Source organism: Abrus precatorius, unplaced genomic scaffold, assembly GCF_003935025.1.
Source record: "Abrus precatorius isolate BTA unplaced genomic scaffold, Abrus_2018 Scaffold3, whole genome shotgun sequence".
Taxonomy (NCBI): domain Eukaryota; kingdom Viridiplantae; phylum Streptophyta; class Magnoliopsida; order Fabales; family Fabaceae; genus Abrus; species Abrus precatorius.
The window spans coordinates 31,406,317-31,427,347 of NW_020874373.1; the positions used below are offsets into that span (position 1 = coordinate 31,406,317).

General features: G+C 31.2%; 2 protein-coding genes across 4 annotated transcripts; one reads left to right on the forward strand and one right to left on the reverse strand.

The window, feature by feature from the left end:
- Positions 1-3,228: 3,228 nt before the first annotated feature.
- On the forward strand, positions 3,229-10,950 carry LOC113861061 (signal peptide peptidase-like 4). The gene is made up of 14 exons (XM_027493663.1): positions 3,229-3,593; positions 4,700-4,858; positions 4,995-5,106; positions 5,325-5,444; positions 5,608-5,759; positions 6,065-6,247; positions 7,642-7,676; positions 8,163-8,325; positions 9,095-9,148; positions 9,290-9,382; positions 9,504-9,646; positions 9,798-9,868; positions 10,079-10,162; positions 10,432-10,950. The coding sequence occupies exons 1-14, from the start codon at positions 3,459-3,461 to the stop codon at positions 10,542-10,544; spliced, it is 1,617 nt and encodes a 538-aa protein (XP_027349464.1). The 5' UTR covers positions 3,229-3,458; the 3' UTR covers positions 10,545-10,950.
- LOC113861062 (SKP1-like protein 21) lies at positions 9,182-19,444 on the reverse strand. 3 transcript variants are annotated; one of them, XM_027493664.1, is made up of 11 exons: positions 19,285-19,396; positions 17,615-17,947; positions 16,801-17,025; positions 16,492-16,683; positions 16,297-16,407; positions 16,035-16,113; positions 13,875-13,981; positions 13,614-13,771; positions 12,514-12,626; positions 12,341-12,415; positions 9,182-11,757 (listed from the first exon to the last, which is right to left on the reverse strand). In XM_027493664.1, the coding sequence occupies exons 2-11, from the start codon at positions 17,648-17,650 to the stop codon at positions 11,735-11,737; spliced, it is 1,119 nt and encodes a 372-aa protein (XP_027349465.1). In that variant the 5' UTR covers positions 17,651-17,947; positions 19,285-19,396; the 3' UTR covers positions 9,182-11,734. The 3 variants fall into 3 exon arrangements, with proteins under 3 accessions (XP_027349465.1, XP_027349466.1, XP_027349467.1); XM_027493665.1 differs by lacking the exon at positions 12,341-12,415 and having other exon boundaries at positions 11,142-11,757; positions 19,285-19,444; XM_027493666.1 differs by lacking the exons at positions 12,341-12,415; positions 17,615-17,947 and having other exon boundaries at positions 11,623-11,757; positions 19,285-19,387.
- Positions 19,445-21,031: the final 1,587 nt, after the last annotated feature.

Sequence of the window (21,031 nt, forward strand, 5' to 3'; positions counted from 1 at the left end):
TAGTTTGTAATGAACATTCTTTTAATTTTTAAAATTTTTAATACAAAATAAAATAAAATAAATTTAATTAGGTTTGAATTTATCGAATTTGAGAATGTAAATTTTGATACAATATTGAAAGCATAACATATTCATGCCTATATTTATTAATAGTATTAAATTAATTTTTCTAACGATACAAGATTTTCTAATTAATATTTTCATTTATTCCAATGAAAAATATTAAAATTTTAAATAAAAGTGAATTGTTATTTGTCTTTAAAGTATAAAATATATTTAACATTATTTTTTGAATAACGAACAAAATAAATAAATTTACACTTTTTTTATTGGTACACTTAAAATATTAATTGATGAAAACTTGATAAAACTAATTTTGTTTGAAAATAATTATTATTTATCCTAAATAATTAATATAATAATATACTAATATTATAGTATAATCTTAAAAAAAGTGAGAGACAGTGATGCAAAATGTTGAAAGTGTTACGTGAAAACGAATGAAATAGTGACAGGTGTAGGAGTATAGATGGTAGCAGACGCAGCGGATAAGTCAGAAATTTCATGAATCGTACCGCAGTCTTATCTGTACGGTTCATACGGAAAGAGATGACTGGTTTAGCCGGTAGCCGGTAACTTTTGTACTCAGCATTCACCTTGCTCCACGCGCCCGCGTTATTCTCAATGCAACTTGAGTTTGTTTTGGCGTGGACCACACCTTCCTATCTTCTTTAAATAAATATTATGTCTAATTTATATATTTTTAATAAATATTTATAGAGTAAAAAATTAAGTAGGAAATATATTATTTTTATAAATTTAAATTTATTTTTATTATTTAAAATTATTTTATTTTAATTTAAAAAATTTTCAGAATATAATTTATTTTTAAATTTATGAGAAAATTTTATTTATTTTAACAAAATTTATTTTTTATTAATGATATTTGTAAAGTAGCGAGTGACTTACTTGTTAGAGTCAGGAATCCTTGTCCATTTTATCTGCAGGGAAATGGCTCCAAAGGACGTGTGCCTCTATCCTGACGAGGTTATCGTCACCGATGGTAGTCGCGAGTTCGCATACTAGAAATTAAGTGAAGTTATACTAAAAATTATTTTTAAAATACTAATTACATCTTTTTAACCAAAAATATACTTTAATTTTTAATTTGTGTAATTAATTAGCATTTGTTAAAATCAAACTTGCACCGAACTTGTGAACTATCTATATACACTCTCTTTCTTTTCCCAGAAATGTTATTACCATATTAAGAAAATATGTTTTTAATGATAATTTAAATTTGTGTATTTATGTTATTTTCATTTAATTTATATATTTTTTCTCTCGTACAAAAAGATATTGTTAGTATACAATATTTTTTTAAAAATATATAGTCATATTTTATAATAACACTTTTCAGTCTGTCTCTTCGTAAAATTTGCTTGGCAGATTGTTGTAGAATGAAAAAAAAAATGTTGTTAATAAATACTATTTCTATTTATTTAGAAACTTATTACTATATTTCATATATTTTTTAAAAATGAACTGTTTTATAAATTTTAGTGAAAATTTGAATTTATTTTGTTTGTAATTTTACAATATCATACAATTAAAGATTCACACACATATAACAATTGATTATAGTGGCAAATTAACTATAATGTGAGACTTGAGAGAGAGGCTAAGCTGTTTTGATGTTCTAACATGATTAAATAATAATAAAAAGTTGGACATTATTACTAATTACTTTTAAGAAGCATTCAATTAATTATTCATTAAATTATCTTATCTTTTCGGCAAAGTAACTTAGTTACTCGAAAAAATCATCAACGATTTTCAGATTTTAGTTACCAAAATTTTAAATGTAGTGGTTTTTATTTCAATTCTCTAGCTATGTTTTTAAATATTTTTTCATTAGCCATAAATAAATAGAAGATGATGTAGCAATAATAAATGACATAAAACAAAATATGAGATTAAATAATTAAATTATTATTTTAAATTTTTTTACCAAGTAGATAAAATTTATAAATTTTATATAAAAATAAATTAATAAGTATTTTATTATATTATTTTTTTTAACATGTAATATGTTTCTAAAGTACAAATAAATATCAAATTTTAAATGTTTATAAATATATAAATTATGAATATTTTGATATATATGATCATGAAAATAATATAAAATAATGGAATAAGTTATTTTATTATTTTTTATTTTACAAAAATTAAAATAAAGTTTCGTATAGAAAAACTGATGTTCTCATAGAAAATAATATATAACTTTCATAAATTATTTATAATTTATTTTAATATAGTTTATAAAAAATAAATTTATTTAAAAAAATTATCATTAAATTTATAACACAAATTATATTTTAATATGATCTTATTAAACAAATACTTCAATAAATAATTATCTAAATACACCCTTCAAGTTATGTTGGAGTGGGCCCAAGTGAAGAATACATATAGAGGGACGTTGGTTGGCTTAACTTGTGCAACGTATTGCTCATATTTTCATATAAGATTATTTATTTCTGCGTGAACAACACATAAGATAATTAATTGAACATTGAATAATAATGAAAATATTATTATTGCTTTTGTTATACATTATTTGAAAATATAAGTAGTAATTTTAATTACTTCAGTCACATCAAATTACTTTAAAATAATAACCTTTAAATAAATTCACACGCATTCATTATAATTTTTAGCATTCAGTCTAAATCATCTCACTTTTTCTTCTATTTTATTACACGCAAACATGACATATCTTATTTACAATCTAGTCACTCACACAGGGAATAAGAGGATAATGTAAAAAAAATACGAAACAAATTTGACTTTATTTACTTTTTGTACCAGATACGTACGTACAATCATTCTTAATGTTTTACTATTAAACGGATATAAATTGACTTTACCCACTTTATAATAATAATACTAATAATATTTTTAACACATATTTAAAGATAAAAAATATAATATTTAATATTATTGATATATTAAATTTATTACTTTTTATGAAAAATTATAATTTTTATTATGTGAGTTATAATAAATAAAAAAAAACAATATATTATCCTTGAATGCGGCGTGGAGCTCACGTACACAGGAAGCTCGTGGCCAACCTACCAAACCACAAACGTAAAGTAGCGGAAATTCTAGTTCAACGGTTGCGACGCGGTGTTTCCTTCATGTCCCATCCTACATTCGACAGACACAAAAACTAAATTAAATAATTAAAAAAAAAGGGGTTAAAACCTCTGTCTGTTTTTTTTTTCTCTCTCTCTCTCTCTCTCTCTCCCTCCACCCCAATTCCCCTACTTGCTTTGTACCTTGTTCCTCTTTTTTCTTTCCAAACTTAAAATCTTTACCTTTAACACGCCAACCCCTTTTGTTTTCTCTGCTCAAATTTGCATCTTGAATCTCCTTTCTCACTTCTCAGCAACATGGTTTCGCTTGGAGCTTCATGTGTTGTGTGCTGTGTGTTCATGCTTCATGTCACTTTCAGTTTCGCTGGGGACATAGTACACCCTGATAATATTGCTCCTAAGAGGCCTGGTTGTGACAACAACTTTGTTCTGGTACTTAAAAAATTATGTCTGATGTGAATTGCTTGTTGAGGTGGTTGTACAAATGTCACTTTTTTAAAAAAAAAAAATTGGATTTGTTGTTTGTTTGGATGATGGGAAAGAGGAGGAACAAGGAGAGGATTTGGGGAGAAAATGTTTAAAATTTTCTTTCCTTTATGGTAATTATCAAGTAAATTCAAATTTTAGTTTTCTGTTTTGGAAAAATGAGTTTCTTTGCCCCCCCGCCCTCTCTTCTCTTCCTCCCCAAAGAATGATGCTGTGGTGTATGTTCATTTGAAATGATATTTTTTCTGTTCTTAGACATAAGATGCTCGGTTATGTTTTAGATTGCTTGTAGAATCAAGCTCTGGAAGTAGAAAGACACTTTTTTTTTTTGCTTTTTTTTTTGTGCTTCTTCTTATTGTATTAATCTCTGGCAGAACTTTTCATGCTGCTAGGAAAATTAGGGAAAAACAATAATATGGAATGATTTGATTAAGGTTTTGTTTTAATAGAATTGTTTTTTGTAAGTATTGTTGTAAGTGGCGCCCTGTTTAATTGCAGTGGTGTTTTTCTGGCTTTGCAATGGAGAGATCTATTATGTGGCTGAAGTGTGATAATTCTAGTAACTTTAGTTGGTATCATGTCTTTGATTTCTTTGCTTTTTCTCCTCTTCCTATCTAAACAAACTTGCAAATTCTCAGTTTTCCTAATTGAGGCCGACTTAGCTAGGCTTGTTTTCTTGATACCACTGAAAGACTTGAATTTTTTTATGCTTCTCCATATGTTTTTACTCTTTATCTGCCCCCATAATTCTTTTTTTATTTTTCCCTCATATGGTTCACTTCTTCTTGATTGGCCTTCCTTTGAGGGTATGCTTTTTTAGTGAAATGAAGGAAATGTTGAGTGCTTGAATGCTTTATATTTGGAATTGAAACAAGGTGACAGTGACTAGATTAGTGATAAAAGTATGTTTTATGAAATTTGCAAATCTGATGTATTTCAGTCTTTCAGCAAACTACCGTGTGGCCTGTTACTATTTTCTTACAAAGATGGATAGGTATAAAGTATGAACGAGTTTTTTCTTAAACAACTTTGACCTATTTCTCTTTTGTTAGGTTAAAGTTCCAATTTGGATTGATGGTGTGGAAACCTGTGAGTATGTTGGTGTTGGTGCAAGATTTGGCCCCACTTTGGAATCGAAAGAAAAACGTGCTAATCATACTAGAGTTGCCATTGCGGACCCTCCTGATTGTTGTAGCAAGCCTAAGAATAAGGTATTATAATTTTATGCTTTATAACTAACCAAATGCAGCTCCTCCTCTGCATATGAAGCATAGATGTTCAGATTAAAAGCTCTAATTTTTTAGATATTTATTAATTTGTAATACGGAGTGCCTTGCAATTTGTTAGCTCACTGGTGAAGTCATTTTGGTGCACCGAGGACAATGTAGTTTCACAACCAAGGCAAATATAGCTGAAGAAGCTGGTGCTTCAGCCATCCTCATTATAAATTATCGTACAGGTGTTTGCATGCAATTTTTGCTTTTTTCAGACCTATAGTCTCTTTCATTTCACTTTTCTCCATTACAAACTTTACAGTTAAAGGTGATGGGATCCTGTGGTTCATAGTTTGTAGACTGCTAAATAATTTTTGTTCCATATTTATTGTTAGAATAAACATAGGCATTTTTGTAAATATTGTGTTTGTTTTAAGCAACTGTGTTATGTCCTATTGTGCAGAACTTTTCAAGATGGTTTGTGAAGAGAACGAAACTGATATTGACATTAGAATACCTGCTGTCATGCTTCCACAAGATGCTGGAGAAAACCTGGAAAATCATATACTAAACAAGTCAATAGGTATGTTTCACTTTATCTGTGAATGTGTCTACTTGTTTGTAATCAGTCATGGCTTTCCTTTGCCACAGAAAAATTTAAAATAACTACTTGATATTTTGATGCTTGATCTGATTTTTGTCTTATGTGATATTCTTTGCATTTCTGCAACTGTGTCTGCTTTAAGTCTCCGTGCAGTTGTACTCTCCACTGCGCCCAATGGTTGATGTTGCAGAAGTGTTTTTATGGCTTATGGCTGTTGGTACCATTCTCTGTGCATCTTATTGGTCTGCATGGACTGCCAGAGAGGCTGCTGTTGAGCAGGAGAAGCTACTAAAGGTTACCTAGTTTCTTTATATGCCGTTTTTATTCATTTTCCCTAATATAAAAATAAATGTTATTGGCCTTAGAAAGAATGAATACAAAAATTGTCAAAGGCACATAAAGGGAATGCTGAAAAGAAAACCAACTCCTAAAAACTATAAAGCACTTGTATTCTTGCAGACCTGTCATTGCGGCTTCCTTATGAGAAAGTGTATTGTTTGTGTTATGAACTAATTTTGTTCTTCATAAAGGAGGCTTTCTTCTCAAATTTAAAAACTCATTAATCCAGTTACTAATATATAGAATGTTCACACTTGCAGGATGCTTCAGATGAATATGTAAATACGGAGAATACTGGTTCCAGTGGTTATGTGGAAATCAGTACTGCAGCAGCAATTTCATTTGTTGTGATTGCTTCTTGTTTCTTGGTTATGCTTTACAAATTAATGGCATCGTGGTTTGTTGAAGTTCTGGTGGTTCTATTTTGTATTGGTGGGGTTGAGGTGAGTTATTATTTTTTCCAAGCTTGATCCTTGTTGATTATGTTTCTTCCCTTGGCCTTCCTCAAATCAATTTACTGATCAGCTATATCCCTATACCTTTGCTGTCATCATCTTTGAGACACTTGCAAAATTTGGGTGGTTACTTAGTTTTACATCCAAAATAGAGAAAGAAAATTCATAGATTTGAACAAAGTTAGATGTATCAAGTATGAAGAAGGAAAAATTTTGGCTACAAATCAAGACATTAAAGACATAAGAAAACTATTTTTATATACATTTTAACGATTAGTAAAGAGCAATGAAAATATAGGACTAAAAACTCAAGTGGATGAACTAAATTTGACATGTTATTACAAAATTCGAGCTAAAGAAGTAAATGAAACTCTTAGGAGAATTGATAATGGTAAAAAATAAGTTTGATAGTATTCTTATTAAAGTTTGGAAATGTAAAGGAGAATGATGAATTGATTGGCTTACAAAGCTCTTTAAAGAGATTTTGAAATTTTAGAATATGTTATATGAGCAAAGGAAGAATGCTTTAGTTCTCATGTACAAGAATAAGGACAATATTCAGAATTAAAATTTTATCTTATTATTATGCAATAAGTTATCCTGTATGATAGTGAATGTTGAATTTTAAAACAGCAAGAGAAAAAAGGGAGTGTTGCATAAATAATGATTATGCACAGGAAATTAAAATAAAAAATGACATTATACCATGTCTCCAAGTTAGGTACATGGGATTGATTTTACAGTGTGATAGAGAAATTAATAAAGATGCTACTTTTAGAATGCATGTTGGGTGATTAAAATAGAAAAATATTTTAGAAATTATTGTAATTGTAAAGTACCTATTAAAGTAAAAGGAAAGTTCTATTATATTGTTATACAACCAACTATTTTATATGGTAATAAATGTTGGAATTTAGAATAGCATGAAAAAAAAATGAGAGTTGCAGAAATAAAAATATTAAGATGGATGAAGATTATATGAAAAAAAATAAAAATAAAAATGATTGTATACATAATAATATTGATGTAGCACTTATTGTAAAAAAGATGATAAAATTTGATTAAGATGATTTTAACATGTGCAAGAATGGCCACCGGAGACACTAACGAGAAGAATGAATGATATGATTTTAAGTTCAGTGAAAAAGAGTAAAGAGAGACTTTGAAAACTATAGAAAAGATTATTAGAAGAAATTTAATGATAAATAATATCTTAGAATTTGGTTTTTGATTGAATTCTTAGCATTGTGTGATGGAATGGAAAGAAAAGAATGTTTACATCATACAGTTCACACTACTAAATCAAAGTTTTAGGATCGCAACATGATGCTGTTATTGATATATAGCAGCTGAATGAATCTTTACTCTTCATGTGCTTTCAGGGACTACAAACGTGCTTGGTGGCTCTGTTATCATGGTAAGTCTTTTATCCTTGTTTTTTCTCATTGTTTGAATCTGTGGTGGTTGTTTTGAGCAAGATATCTTATGCTTTGAATAATCAATGTCAATCCACATAGATCATGCTTTGAATATAACATTATTATGAGTTAAATTGTGATTAACAAATTTGATTATTGTTGCTATAAATGGTAGTATGATAGCAAGGAGAATAGTTGATCTAGTTCATATACTTCTTCCTTGTAACTTTTTGAATAAGTTGACCTACAATTCCATAGACTAATTTGGCAACTGAATGTTATATTTCTTTGTCAACATCGCTAGAAAATGAATTTTATGTAACTAGCATGGGCAAGGTTTTCCCCCTTTCCTTTAATGTCAGCTTTCCAAGAAATCAATACTCTTAAAAAATGACTTCGGTGTGAAATTTGTGGCTGTTAACTAGAGGGTTTACTCTGTTAGATTCCCTTTGTAATGATATGAATTGACAGCAAAATGTTTATAGTTTCAGATGGTTTCAACATGCTGGACAATCATACGTGAAAATACCTTTCTTTGGTGCTGTATCATATCTTACGCTCGCTGTTACTCCCTTCTGCATAGTGTTTGCTGTGCTTTGGGGAGTTTATCGCCGTGTATCATTTGCTTGGATTGGTCAAGACATTCTTGTAAGAGTGGTCCTATTACCTTTACTATTTTTGTTGGTCAAATTTCTTATATAGTTTTTCTTCTGCCCATTTTCTTTTTCAACTGGTAGTTCTTGATTAAAAAATAGAAAATTGTAATACAATCATGAGCAATTCCCTTGTTGCATATTGCAGATTTTTCTTCATAACTATTGGAATCTTAATCGTGTAAAACTAAAAATGCTTTTAAATGAGTATGGAATATCTTCATCTAATTGTAATTGAAATGAGCAGTTAAGCATGCTTCGTCGTTGTTTTTGCGAATATAAAGATCCAGTAAGTAAATTACTCATTGCATTTGTATTATCTTCTACATATGAATTCATAAACCAAGGGAATTACTTTCTCTATTCGTTAACTGAAAGAGTAAAAGAAAAAATGATCAAATTCCTTATCTATACCTTTTATGCAATAAACTAGGCTATTAACAAAGACCGTTTCATTTCATATGAATTGTTAATGCTACATGGTTGTTAATTGTTCTTTGGCCAATTGGTAGCCATTATTTGTATTATTACAATGTTTTTTTTTTTTCATTATTGCTTCTTTTGACGCTTCCATACTTCCTCCAATTCTCTCTAATCACTTTAAAATTTGATTTAAGCCATGATGTTTGTTCCTTTTGGTATCGTTACAGCTAGAAAAAAGTTTTTCCATTTAGATTTTAAAGTAACCTTAACTTAGTTTGCTAAGTCCAATTGATTGAGAAACTATTCATGACATTTATTTTTTAAAAATATCTGTCGTTCAGGGTATCACGTTGATAATTACAGTTCTTCAGATTGTCCGCATTCCAAATCTCAAGGTAATCATTCATACTTAATTTTTTTTTTCATTGGAAAAGACAAGGGTGGCCTTCATATCAGTAAAACAATTTAATATGGATTTACTGTACATTGCTGAACTTTATTAACAAGACACTAATTTATACATTTTTGTCTGCAAGGTTGGAACTGTTCTTCTCAGTTGTGCCTTTCTATATGACATCTTCTGGGTGTTTGTCTCTAAATGGTGGTTCCACGAGAGTGTGATGATAGTGGTGAGTGCTTTCAACACGGATCTCCCTTCCCAATCATTCTTCACAAAGCATGTTTTTGATCTTGGTCAGCATGATGCTTTTCTTCTCATTAAATTAATACAACATTTTCACTTCTTTACAGGTAGCTCGAGGTGATAGGAGTGGAGAAGATGGTATCCCCATGCTACTCAAGATACCCCGTTTGTTTGATCCCTGGGGTGGTTACAGCATCATTGGTTTTGGTGACATCATCTTACCAGGGCTTCTAGTTGCATTTTCGTTAAGGTTGAGTAGAAAGTCATAACATAAATCTTCTATTCATCTTCCTTGTACTACTATAAAACACTAACTCCTATAAAAGCATCCTAGACAAATAATGCTTTCTGCCTTGATAATAGTTCATAAACTTTATTTTTTTTCACTGATAACTTTACAGGTATGATTGGTTGGCAAAGAAGAACCTTCGGGATGGATACTTCTTGTGGGCAATGACTGCTTATGGTTTAGGTATGCCATTTGATCTTGGGGTAGTTTCGTAAGATAGAACGTGTTAGCAGATTAATTTTCCATGAAAACGTTTGGACCTGTAAACTTTACAGCCAAAATTGGGGCAGCTCACTTTCAGGCTGAAGATGAGCCTGCTTAGTCTGAAAATGTTGAGGTGGCGACTACATGTTTTGGTCCTTTTCATCATATTTCTTGGATTTTGATCTGCAGGTCTCCTTATCACATATGTGGCTTTGAACTTGATGGATGGGCATGGTCAACCAGCTTTGCTTTATATAGTCCCCTTTACACTTGGTTAGTAAAATTACAAGACTCAAAACTCAATTAAATTTGAAACACAAACACTGATTAAAAAATAGTTGAACCTGTTCTATTTGCTGTTGAACTTGCTGAACCAATAGAAAGCTTAATCCATGTTTCTTACAACTTTTTCTTTATGCACTTACACGTTTCACCGCCTGTCATAGAGGCCTTCCATGCACCACTGTACCACGAGCCATATTTAGTTAAAGCATGAATGAAAACTAGTACCAGTTTTTGAAACCCTTTTTATGTGTTTGCAGGAACCTTTTTGTCATTGGGAAAGAAGAGAGGTGAACTCAGGATTTTATGGACAAGAGGGGAACCAAAAATTACCTGCCCTCACATCCAAGAGGATCAATCAACGAATCAGTAATCCTCAGCAGAATAGTATCCTAGGTGTTAGTTTACAGGAGACTTATAGCAAATCTTAGAAGATTATGTAACATCTGTAACTTTGTCATAACCAAATTTCAGCCAAGTGATATTTAGCATGTACTTAAATCAGCACTACTGAAAACCCCCGCAACAGTTAGATTTTGGAGGACCTGTGAAACTTTATTGTAAGATTCGATCCTTTTCTGAAATAGATGGTATGAGGTGAGGAGACTGAAGAGATTTCACTTCCTGGTTCTAGCTCCTGCCTTACAGACACTGTTTTTTATGCTTATCTTTAAGGAGTTTGCTTCCATGAGGGTCCGGCCAAAATGATGTCTATGTCAAGCAGAGATGATGATGCTGATGATGATGATTATTTGATACATATAAACTAATTGTGAATAGAAGTCGGCTAAATTTTATTTTCTGTATTCTATGTCATGAATTATCAATGTATCACATGCAAGCAATTCTGAATCAGCTCAATTTTCACCAGCAGCTTTAATTCCAACTGGATAGTAGTAACACAAAGCACCTCCAAATGATCCATATAAAGGACATCCAAAATTAGGTTATTTAGGCAAGGGAAATTTGAGGAAATAGAAAAGTTATTATTATCTATGTATCAGGATTAACCTCAAGGTCCAAAGATATGGATATTTCATTTCTGCCCTCCAATCTTTTTTACATTAATTTCAACCACTATCAATGTAATCTTTTACACTGTTACTCAATAATGCACTGATACACCACCTGGAGAGTGATTACAATAATATCTTCAAAATGACAGGTCTTCGATAATTTGTTAACACAAGATGGAGTAATAGTATCCAAAAACTTAATGCCTTTTAATTTCTTTTTGTTTCACTTAAAACTGAAGGAACAAATGAGCCTTTATATTAGAACCCATAAAAGGAACAAAACAAAAGAAAAGGCACAAGACAAATATATTCCATACAAGCTCAGAGAACCTTTTTCTTATTTATTTCCTGTAAGTACAAGAGAAAGCGCCCAGCATCAAATAGCGCAAGGGCTAAACACCAACAATGAACCACAAAGAATAAAATTGAACAGTAAATGGGGGAAAAGAAAACAACTGACATGCAACAGTTTTCTAGCGCTTGTCAGCATCTCTCAAAATTGTTCAAGCCATTGGCCATCTTGGTGGGCTTGTAATCTTGTATGGATTCATTTCAAATCTGAGTCCAATCCTGTACATAGAAAGATTTATTGCGTGTCAGATGACAGAACAAAAATGACTGAAAATTGAATGAAATGCTGTCAGTTTGAGCATGTTATATAAAAAATAGGGAAACCATAATCACATGAAGGCGATTATTACTAAATTGCATACTGAATATATTCGAGAATCACCAACTCACAGATTACCAAATTCATCATGCCAAGTTAAGAGGTAAGATTACAAGACAAGTTTCTTCAGCAATAATAACATCATGTTTCTACAAGTTGATAGTATAAGGTAAGATGGAATTTTCACTTAGCAAAGCAGATATTTTAACAGATTAACTTGTATAAAATAAATAACAAAAAGAAGCAAATTTGAATAAACAATAAAAGGAAAACATGTCATCAGCTAACTCCAGCAGCAGCAGGAAACTAGAATGAAGAATTAGTTTTAAAAGGAAGGGAATAGAATGCCAATAATATCTATTATACAAAAAAGTTTTTCAGTTACTACATAAAGTGGAGAGAGGATTTTAGAAAAAATGTGAGTTCAGCAAATAAGGATATGATGAATAAGTAAAATCACTGAAAATACGGGAAAAGGCATACGAGAATTTGGCCTTAGAAAACCATTTCCATTGGGAGTAAAATGCATTATCTTCCTTTCTTGCATCCTCTCAGTTACTACATAAAGTGGAGAGAGGATTTTAGAAAAATTGTAAGTTCAGCAAACAAGGATATGATGAATAAGTAAAATCACTGAAAACCCGGAAAACGCATACGAGAATTTGGCCTTAGAAAACCATTTCCATTGGGAGTAAAATGCATTATCTTCCTTTCTTGCATCCTTTCTGGCCAGACAGAATTCAACCGACGTGCAAAATCTTCTACTTCCCTGTGTCAAAGGGTACCAAGCATATAAGATTTCTTATTTGTCATCTTAAAGGCACATGTATATAACCATCACTCAAACATCTCTTTATATCAAATTGATATTTTTTTTATCCATAATGAACAAGGAAAAACAACGCAGAAGACAATTAACAAGTGCCATGAAAGCATTTGGGGTTAGCTAAAAATCAGCAAGTGTAAGGTAGTTAGAAGCCACAGGCTTTTGATTCCTTGTAAACCACTAAGAGCGAGTGTGTGTAATGAACTTGGGAAATATAGTAGAACCAAAATTAAAGGGGCAATTCAGCAATCATCATAATAGTGCCAAAGACATAACGGAAAAAACAAAAACGTAGAATTAGTCGTCATTAAAGCAAGTCAGAATCAGAAAACCTTATACCGATATGTATATTGACTGATGTCAGAATGTCCATAAGTATTAGGTTAAAATTTTTCTAGAATATAGGCACACAAGCACACCAGATCAAAACCAATTGCATTACCCATCCAAGAGTTTTACAAGATTCAGGATCATGAAAAATCTATAGCTAGGTTGATATGGGATACAAATATTAGTAAACTTATCATTCTCCTTAGAAAAAGACCAAGATAAAAAACTTGCAAAGTCCAAATCCAACCAAATTTAAATCAACATTGTCATGTCTCCCTCTCTGGTAAACAAAAGATCGCGCATATACAACCAGCAATAGATGATTCAAACAGTACAATTTGGAGATGTATAGATTCAATCATTCTGATGCCTTGTCCTTTGCATAAGCTATACTCCATATATAATATATTCAGCAACGCTACTCATCACTAATGAGAAGAAAAGCTAGGGATCTGCCACTGCAACTATGCTAAAGATAATGATAGCCATCCACAAAAAAAAAGAAAAGATTTTAGACAACAATTGTGTAAACAATATAATTAGTGTGTATTTGGTTCAACTTATTTGGAGGAATAATTTTTTTATAGAATGTGGCCCCACCTGTCAATTTTTTCCTTTAGTGCAGGATCAATTCCATCATCTATATCTCCATCATCGAACACCTTATGATCAAAAGTGTCTTCTGCATGTGAATTTGAGGCCTCAGCAATTCTATCAGCCTCAGCACTTTGGTGTCTTATATTTTCACCATTTACTTCCTACAGTGAGATTAAAAAAGGCCAATAAACACCTACAATTTATGTGATAAATAATTGATTTTGTTCATTTAAAAACAAACCAGCAGAACAGAATATTTACAACCTTCTCTTCCACTTCAGAAGCTTCCTTCAAAGAAGAGCTCTTCTGTTGTTGCTCTTTTTTCCTTCTGTTCTTCTTTTTACTTTTGGAAGTTTTAATCCCCTTTGGATCTGTGACAGAATTCTTCACTATTAATTGTGCATTCAAAGGGATTAAACAAGAAAATAAATTTAAAAAGATTCAGCTCTCTAATTATTCCTACACAAAAAGATTATAAAACAGTTCTAAAATGAAACAAGTAAAAGCTGCAAGGGACATGAGCAACAAATATTTTCAAAAACCACACAAGTCCTTCCAATAAGTAAAAATGGAGTAGAAAAACTTACAAAAGAAATTATCTTTATGATTTAGAGTTTTATCTATGATTTAGAGTTTTATCTTTTTCTTGTATTTTGGGATTTTACGTGTATCTAGTTGGTATAGCCCCTATTAAAACCTTGAAAAAAAAAAACTGTCTACTGAATAATATTAAGATTTCTGTTCACACTTCCCGGAGTATGTAGATTCATGTTGGAGGAAGACTCTGCTGTAGAGGAATATTCTAGGAGACATGGTAGTCAATCGCAAGTTAACGATCTGCCACAGGTCCAACGATCCTGATCCTGGGCTGGGACTCATTTTGGTGGGATTGTTGGGATCGCACAATCTTCCTCATGAAATTGTGCGATCCTGGGCGAGTTGCTTCTGCCTTGTTTTTTTTAAAAAAAAAACCCAATTAACCCGGACTTCGTGACTTCGTTTCTCTGCTCTGCAATCCCTTTAGCTTTCGCTCTGGTGACTGTGTCTGCTCTGGCAACCTTGTCTGTGCCAGCAACCTTGCTCTGCGACCTTGTCATAGCAAAGCATTTTGCTGTGGTGGCTATCGCAGCTGTATTTGCAGCCATCTAAGCCTAATTCACAGTGCAACAGTACCGCTAGAGTAAAAGTTGTCAACTTTCCCTTTCTATCTCCAGAATGAAGCAGATTTTAGGATTTTTTAAGGGTAAAAAAGACTTCTTATCTTTTAAAAATAATCTGACTTTTCCTTTTTGCCCTTAAAGTGACTTTGTTTTAAGTTTCTTTAAGGATAAAATAATCTTTCCATCAGAATACATTACTTAATCCATCTTTTCCCTCTCTGTCTCTGTTTTTAGTGTCTCTATTTTGAGATGGGGTGGCTCTCTTCCCTCATTTGTCTTTGTTTAGCTTCTCTAGTCTTTGTATTTATACTATTTTACATTCATTTATACAATTTTTTAGGATCTTACGATTCGTTTTATGATCCTACAAGTTATGATCTTTCATCTACTCTCCAATCCTAAGTAGAATCTCGATTTTGACTACCATGCTAGGGGATACTCTTGGATTTCTCCTGTTCCCCGTCAGTTCATCAGACAGATTTTCATTTTTTAATATTATACTTTTTTTGGCTCTACAAAATCCTCTCTTCCCTCTTCCTCTCTAATAGATAAATGGCTTCTTTGTTCACTTGCCTCCCTCTAACCATTTCAGCAAATCTAAGGAGCTGGTAAGAAAAGTGATTGACACAGGTCATTTGCAGATTCCCAAATACTTCTGTTCTGTGAATTCAAAACAGACCCTAAAATCTCAGTTGAGTTTAACGCTGCATATATGGGCAAGCAATCAGTGTTAATATCTTGACACTGCCATGATTTTTAGTTTTTGATAACAAATGCAAAATCAGGTAAATATAAATATAAAACCACCCAATGAATGATTGTATGACTAAAAGATTTCATCTATGCTGATTTTTCTTCCAACAAATGCTAGTGATATATAATGGTAAACAGATATTAGCACAAAGTTTGAGGAGACTATGGATAATTTAGCTACTGCAAATGGTTTACTCAATTTTAGAAACACCGTCATCTTTAATTATGGACAACCAATGCTTGACAGTTACCCTGTGTGTCTATACTAGATGGTCAAAGGAACTAAGTAATAATAATTTTGATATTAGTGATCATGGACACAAATCAACTGGTAGGCTCATCATGTAGGTTCAGAAGAAGTGAAGAACAGTTTTGTGTAGTCCAAAGGTAATATTAAACAGACAGACTTCAATTAGGGATGGGTAGATAGTTGGTACAGGTACATACTTTCTCAATCTACAGAAAAGAAAAGCGGAAAGTAAACTCAATGAAAGCAGGGATAAAACTGTACCTCCATTATTTCCATTAATAAAAGACAAAAGGTCATCAACTGAACGTTCATCTACATGCTCTTCTTCAACTTCAACATTCTGAAACATGCAAGGGACCAATTCTTATTCAATTCAACACTCTACAAGAGATGCAGGAAAACATCTCTCAGTAGCAAAAGTTCAATTTATTTAGAAATATCTAATTACAGAATAAGGACTATATTTAAACAATGTGACTTATATCTGTAATATGATAAAAATAAAGAAACTGCACTGTGGCACCTTTAACCTCCCGCGCTCTTGTAGTTCTTTCCTCTTTTTGGCATACAAACGGTTCAAAAGCCTGATCCTTGGGTCGTCAGTTGTGTTTTTCAAGGGCTCCAATTTCTCTTCCTGGATCGAAAGGGTGTTAACAATGAAAATTGAAAATGAATGAAGAAATAATCAGCATACAGTGTTCTCACAAGCACCAGACACCTCAGTAAGATCATCAGGCAGATGAAATATCTCACGTATCTCCTCTGGAGATTTTCCTTCAATTATTCGAGCAAGTGCTCGACTCATAAGATCAACCAGTGGCTTCAACTGAAGGCTGTCTGCAGCAGATGTCAACTCACAGAGCCGCTTTGTGTCCATCCTAATGAATTTCTCATCAAAAGACTTCCGTTCCTATACAAAGAATAACCCCCAAATGAAATCAATTTTTATGTTTATTGTTGTTTCAGCCTCAAAGTATATTGTATAAAGATAATAACAATGTCAAAATGTTCAAGAAAGAGGTAGAACCTTGTTTGAGTGACCTGGTACTTGATGAAAGCGACAATAATCAAGGATTAAGCTCAACATCGCAGGACTGACTCGTTGAGGAAGAGATATTGCACAATTCTTGGAAGATCCTAAGCCTGTTTGTATTATTTCTTGACAAATCAGAGGGCAAAACATTGCAATTTCTTGTTCCACTTGTTGGATTGAACCATCTGAAGTCTGAAGCCAGATATAGGGCTTCATCATCTGAAATACAAATGTAAGAGGATAAGAAATACTAAAAAATAGAGGATGTACAGGGGGAAAAACATTAGAAACAAGATCAAGAACATTCAACAAAGCATGCAATCTGTCAACAGATACATCAAAGATGCTACTCTGAAAAGCAAGGTTATAAAAATGGGATTCAAATTGTGAATCAAAAGGTCTATTTCTGAATTGCAAATCGAACTGTATCATGAATCATAAGATTCAATGATCAATAACAAAAAATAACATATATAGTTAACAAAGACATATAAAGGCATAAATTCATGTTCAATAACTAAAGGACATGAATTTATTTGGATCATTGTAACATAAGAGAAGCATACATAGAACGCGTTGCACACACACATATATAGTAACAACAATTTCCACTAATCAACCACTGAAACATATAGCACAGAATGTATCCTTTATGACTAAAGATTAAGGGAATAAGTTTCAGTGTCATGACTACCAAAAGAAATAAAAGAGAAAAAGAAAATCAAAACAGTACAACTTAATTAGCTAAGATTATAACCACTGGACAATATGGATTAAAAAACAACATTTATACTGAAAAGTATCATACCTCAGGTTTAACAACTGCCATGTCAATTTCTGACATCTTAAACCAATGTGAAAAGTAAAATCAGTTGATATTGGAAGTTTCTTTGTGATGCAAACAATATTAGCTAAGGTGGAAATTTAGCTTTCAAGTCCAGACAAACAGATTATACATCTTATAAAAGGACTTCTGCAATCAGGATTAGAAGCTCCAACCTCCAGCAACATTTCTCAAATAACTGTTCATGAAAGCGTTTGCAGTGAAACAAAAATCTCTATACCACAAAGCAAAACAGGCATAAACTTGCAAAAGAGAAGAATGGAGAATAATCCAGCACCCTCCAAGTTCAAGTGACAACTGTAGAAAACAGAACAAGAAGTCACCATGAGTAGCAAATGCCATTAAAGAAATGAATGGTAAGAAAATGTATACTAGTACTACTACAAAATTAATGATGACAACATACTGAGTTGCTGTGATTCTATATACTCTACATATAATGATCACAACAAAGTGCTACAAATGGTAACTTATCTCAAGCAGCTTACATCTAAGGCAGCTTATACACACACAGACAGAGATAGAAAGAGGCACTTATTGCTATTAAAGTCTATATGATTATATCTACATAAACTTAACAGCATTTCTTTACATAAATGCATAGTAGTCAATTCCAAATAGCGGCATAGAGTAACCAACTCCAAAAATGCTATAGCAGGATGCTACTATTTTGAAGTTTCAACATACACTTAACATAGTTTATACTACACACACATATTGCTGAAAAAAAAAAAACCAAATTAAAGGCATTCATGATTATTGATCAAAATTTAAAGTGAGAACTTAATACATATGTCAAACATGCCGGAAAATGCCACAAAGATAGTTGGAGGCCAGAGAGCTATTAGGCACACAAAAACAAACCCCAAGCTTCGTGGTAGTAAATGGAGGGCAAAAAGGGAAATTTCCCTAATGCAGGTGATAGAACCACAGCACTTCAAAGTGGAAAACTCCTTATCTCCAAAATATAACCACAGCACTTGCAGCAATTCTCAAACAGCAACTTCTCATAAAAGTATTTTAAAACACTCTAACAAGATAGCCTTAAATTTATATGACCAATATTTTGCCGTTACTTGTTTAAAATTTATACATAGACTTAGAAGCACAAATCTTGTTTTCCCTTTTCAAAACACACATCATTGCTGCTCTCAAGAACCAAACTTTCTTTTCGCTCAGCACATCCAATTACACTACATTAATTCAGACACATGAGAAAGAGAAAGAGAGTAAACAAATAAACTTGTGTATAACCGAGTGACTTTTATGTTTTATTACTCAGAAATGAAAGGAAAACATAGAAAATTATTCAGCGTTGCTTGTTGACCAATCATGAAGTAAACAGAAGCGCTTGTTGGCCATCCCAAATAGTAATTGAAGAGCAAACAAAAACATTTTATTTCATCATTTATGCCGCAAGCAAAATAAAAAAGAACCCAAGAAAAATAAGAGTTAAAGAAACGTTCTCGGCAAGTAAAACAGACATTTTGAAGACAACCCACGATTCTTAGCATCGAACTAAGGTTAAAGAAACACTAAGATGTGGCAAAAAGAAAATGGTATAGATTTTATTTCTAGCATTAAAATAGATGAAGCGAATCCATGCGTTGAGAGAGAGAGAGAGAGATGAGTACCTGAGAACGCAGAGAAGAAAGGTAATTGCTTTAAAATGGAGGGAATTGGCGGTTGTCGGCGATGAACAGAAATGGATAGAGAGAAAGAAACAGAGAGAGAGAGAGAGAGAGAGAGAGAGAGAGAGAGAGAGAGAGAGAGCGAAGAGATTTTGATTTCGATGAAAAAAAATTCACCAAAGGGGAAAAGGGGAGTTTTTATTTTCTAAATTTTCAGAGGTGGGGGGTATTAAACGACGCCGTATAGAGCCGTTTAGGTTTCCCCCCTTCGATTTTGAGTTATGGGCTCAACATTTGCATTTTCTTTGGATGGAAATGCTTTTAAAAAGGAAAACAAATTAAGAGAAACGATTCTGTGTGAAAATATATTTTTTACTTTTATAGGAAGGAAGGGAAATGTAAGGGTGGGCCCTACAAATTTTTCTATTCTAAATAAGCAGTTCATTAATGAGAGTTCAATTTATTATTATTTTTAAATAGTATTAGCTGTACTTTTACTTTTTTATTTAATTTATGTGCAATCTTGATTTTATATTTTTTTATATTTATTATTTATAATTTTAAAATTATTTAAATTAAATCTTTTGTCCAAAAATGCATTTAATTATTAATAAAAATGTGCTAAATTATTAATCTATATAAATTAATACAAAAAATATATATACCATTTAAATAAAAACATTAAATGAAATATAATATAAACATTTTTATTAAATCATTTTTAATATTTTTATAAATTAATAGATTAATTTCTTAACTCCCATGTTTATTTCAACTTTTTGACCAGTAACTTCTTTTTCATATAAGTCTTTTTATATAATTTAAAACATAAAACTAAAAATACAATTAATTTTTAAAATAATATAAAAACAAGTTAAATATAAAAAATTTATATTAAAATATTTTCATTTTTTATTATATTTAATTTATTATTATTATTATAAGTATATTTTTATATACAGTTTATTTGTTTATTTCTACTCATTCAAATAAATAGAAAAAAAAAAAAGCATTTGTACTCATATAAATAATACAATTGTTTATTTTGTTTTTTTTATCCTCCTGGATTTTATTTTATATTTCATACAAACATTTCTTTAAATTAAGCTAAATACTAAATTGCATTATTAAACTCAAATTAGAATAACTTGTTTGATTGGTTGTTTAATAAATCGGTCAAGTGATTAACTAATCAAATCTGATGCATTTAAATAAACGTGAATCATAATAATTCAGTCAATTTGACTTAGCTATTTGACCTAATCATATCAAAGCTTAAATTTTTATTTTACAGGTAATGGTTTAAAGGAGACAAGTTAATATGTAATATTTGCTTATGTTTGATAGAGATGAGTTGAGTTTTAAGATTTATACGTTGACATATTTAACTTGCAATTTAAAATAGGTTGGGAATTTGGGATGGTTGAAATTGAACTCATCTGGATTCTTAAATGAATTTATAAAACTATTTTCTTTAATGAGAAATAATTATTTTATAATTTTGATCTATTATTGATAATTAAATTTATCATATTCAAGTATGAGGCTTTAATTTTATTTTAGACAAAAATAGTGTTTTTATTGTCTAAATTAAAGGTCAAATTTGATTTATTCATTTAATTTTATTTTTACTTATTTTGATCTTTTAACTTTTAAAAATATTTTAAATAAGTATTTTTCTGTAAAAATTCTATCACATATGTTGTTTATTGTTTTTCTTCAAGCTTCTATGCATTATTCATGGATCTTT

What these genes read in the sequence shown, in the direction of transcription:
- LOC113861061 (XM_027493663.1), top strand. Translation starts at nt 3,459, where the DNA reads ATGGTTTCGCTTGGAGCTTCATGTGTTGTGTGCTGTGTGTTCATGCTT. An exon ending in TATACTAAACAAGTCAATAG is followed by an intron (nt 5,445 to 5,607) that starts GTATGTTTCACT and finishes GTCTGCTTTAAG; the next exon opens with TCTCCGTGCAGTTGTACTCT. An exon ending in TTTGTATTGGTGGGGTTGAG is followed by an intron (nt 6,248 to 7,641) that starts GTGAGTTATTAT and finishes ATGTGCTTTCAG; the next exon opens with GGACTACAAACGTGCTTGGT.
- LOC113861062 (XM_027493664.1), bottom strand. Translation starts at nt 17,650, where the DNA reads ATGTCAGAAATTGACATGGCAGTTGTTAAACCTGAG. An exon ending in TATTAATGGAAATAATGGAG is followed by an intron (nt 13,982 to 16,034) that starts GTACAGTTTTAT and finishes ATTCTGTCACAG; the next exon opens with ATCCAAAGGGGATTAAAACT. An exon ending in CTTCTGAAGTGGAAGAGAAG is followed by an intron (nt 13,772 to 13,874) that starts GTTGTAAATATT and finishes ATCTCACTGTAG; the next exon opens with GAAGTAAATGGTGAAAATAT.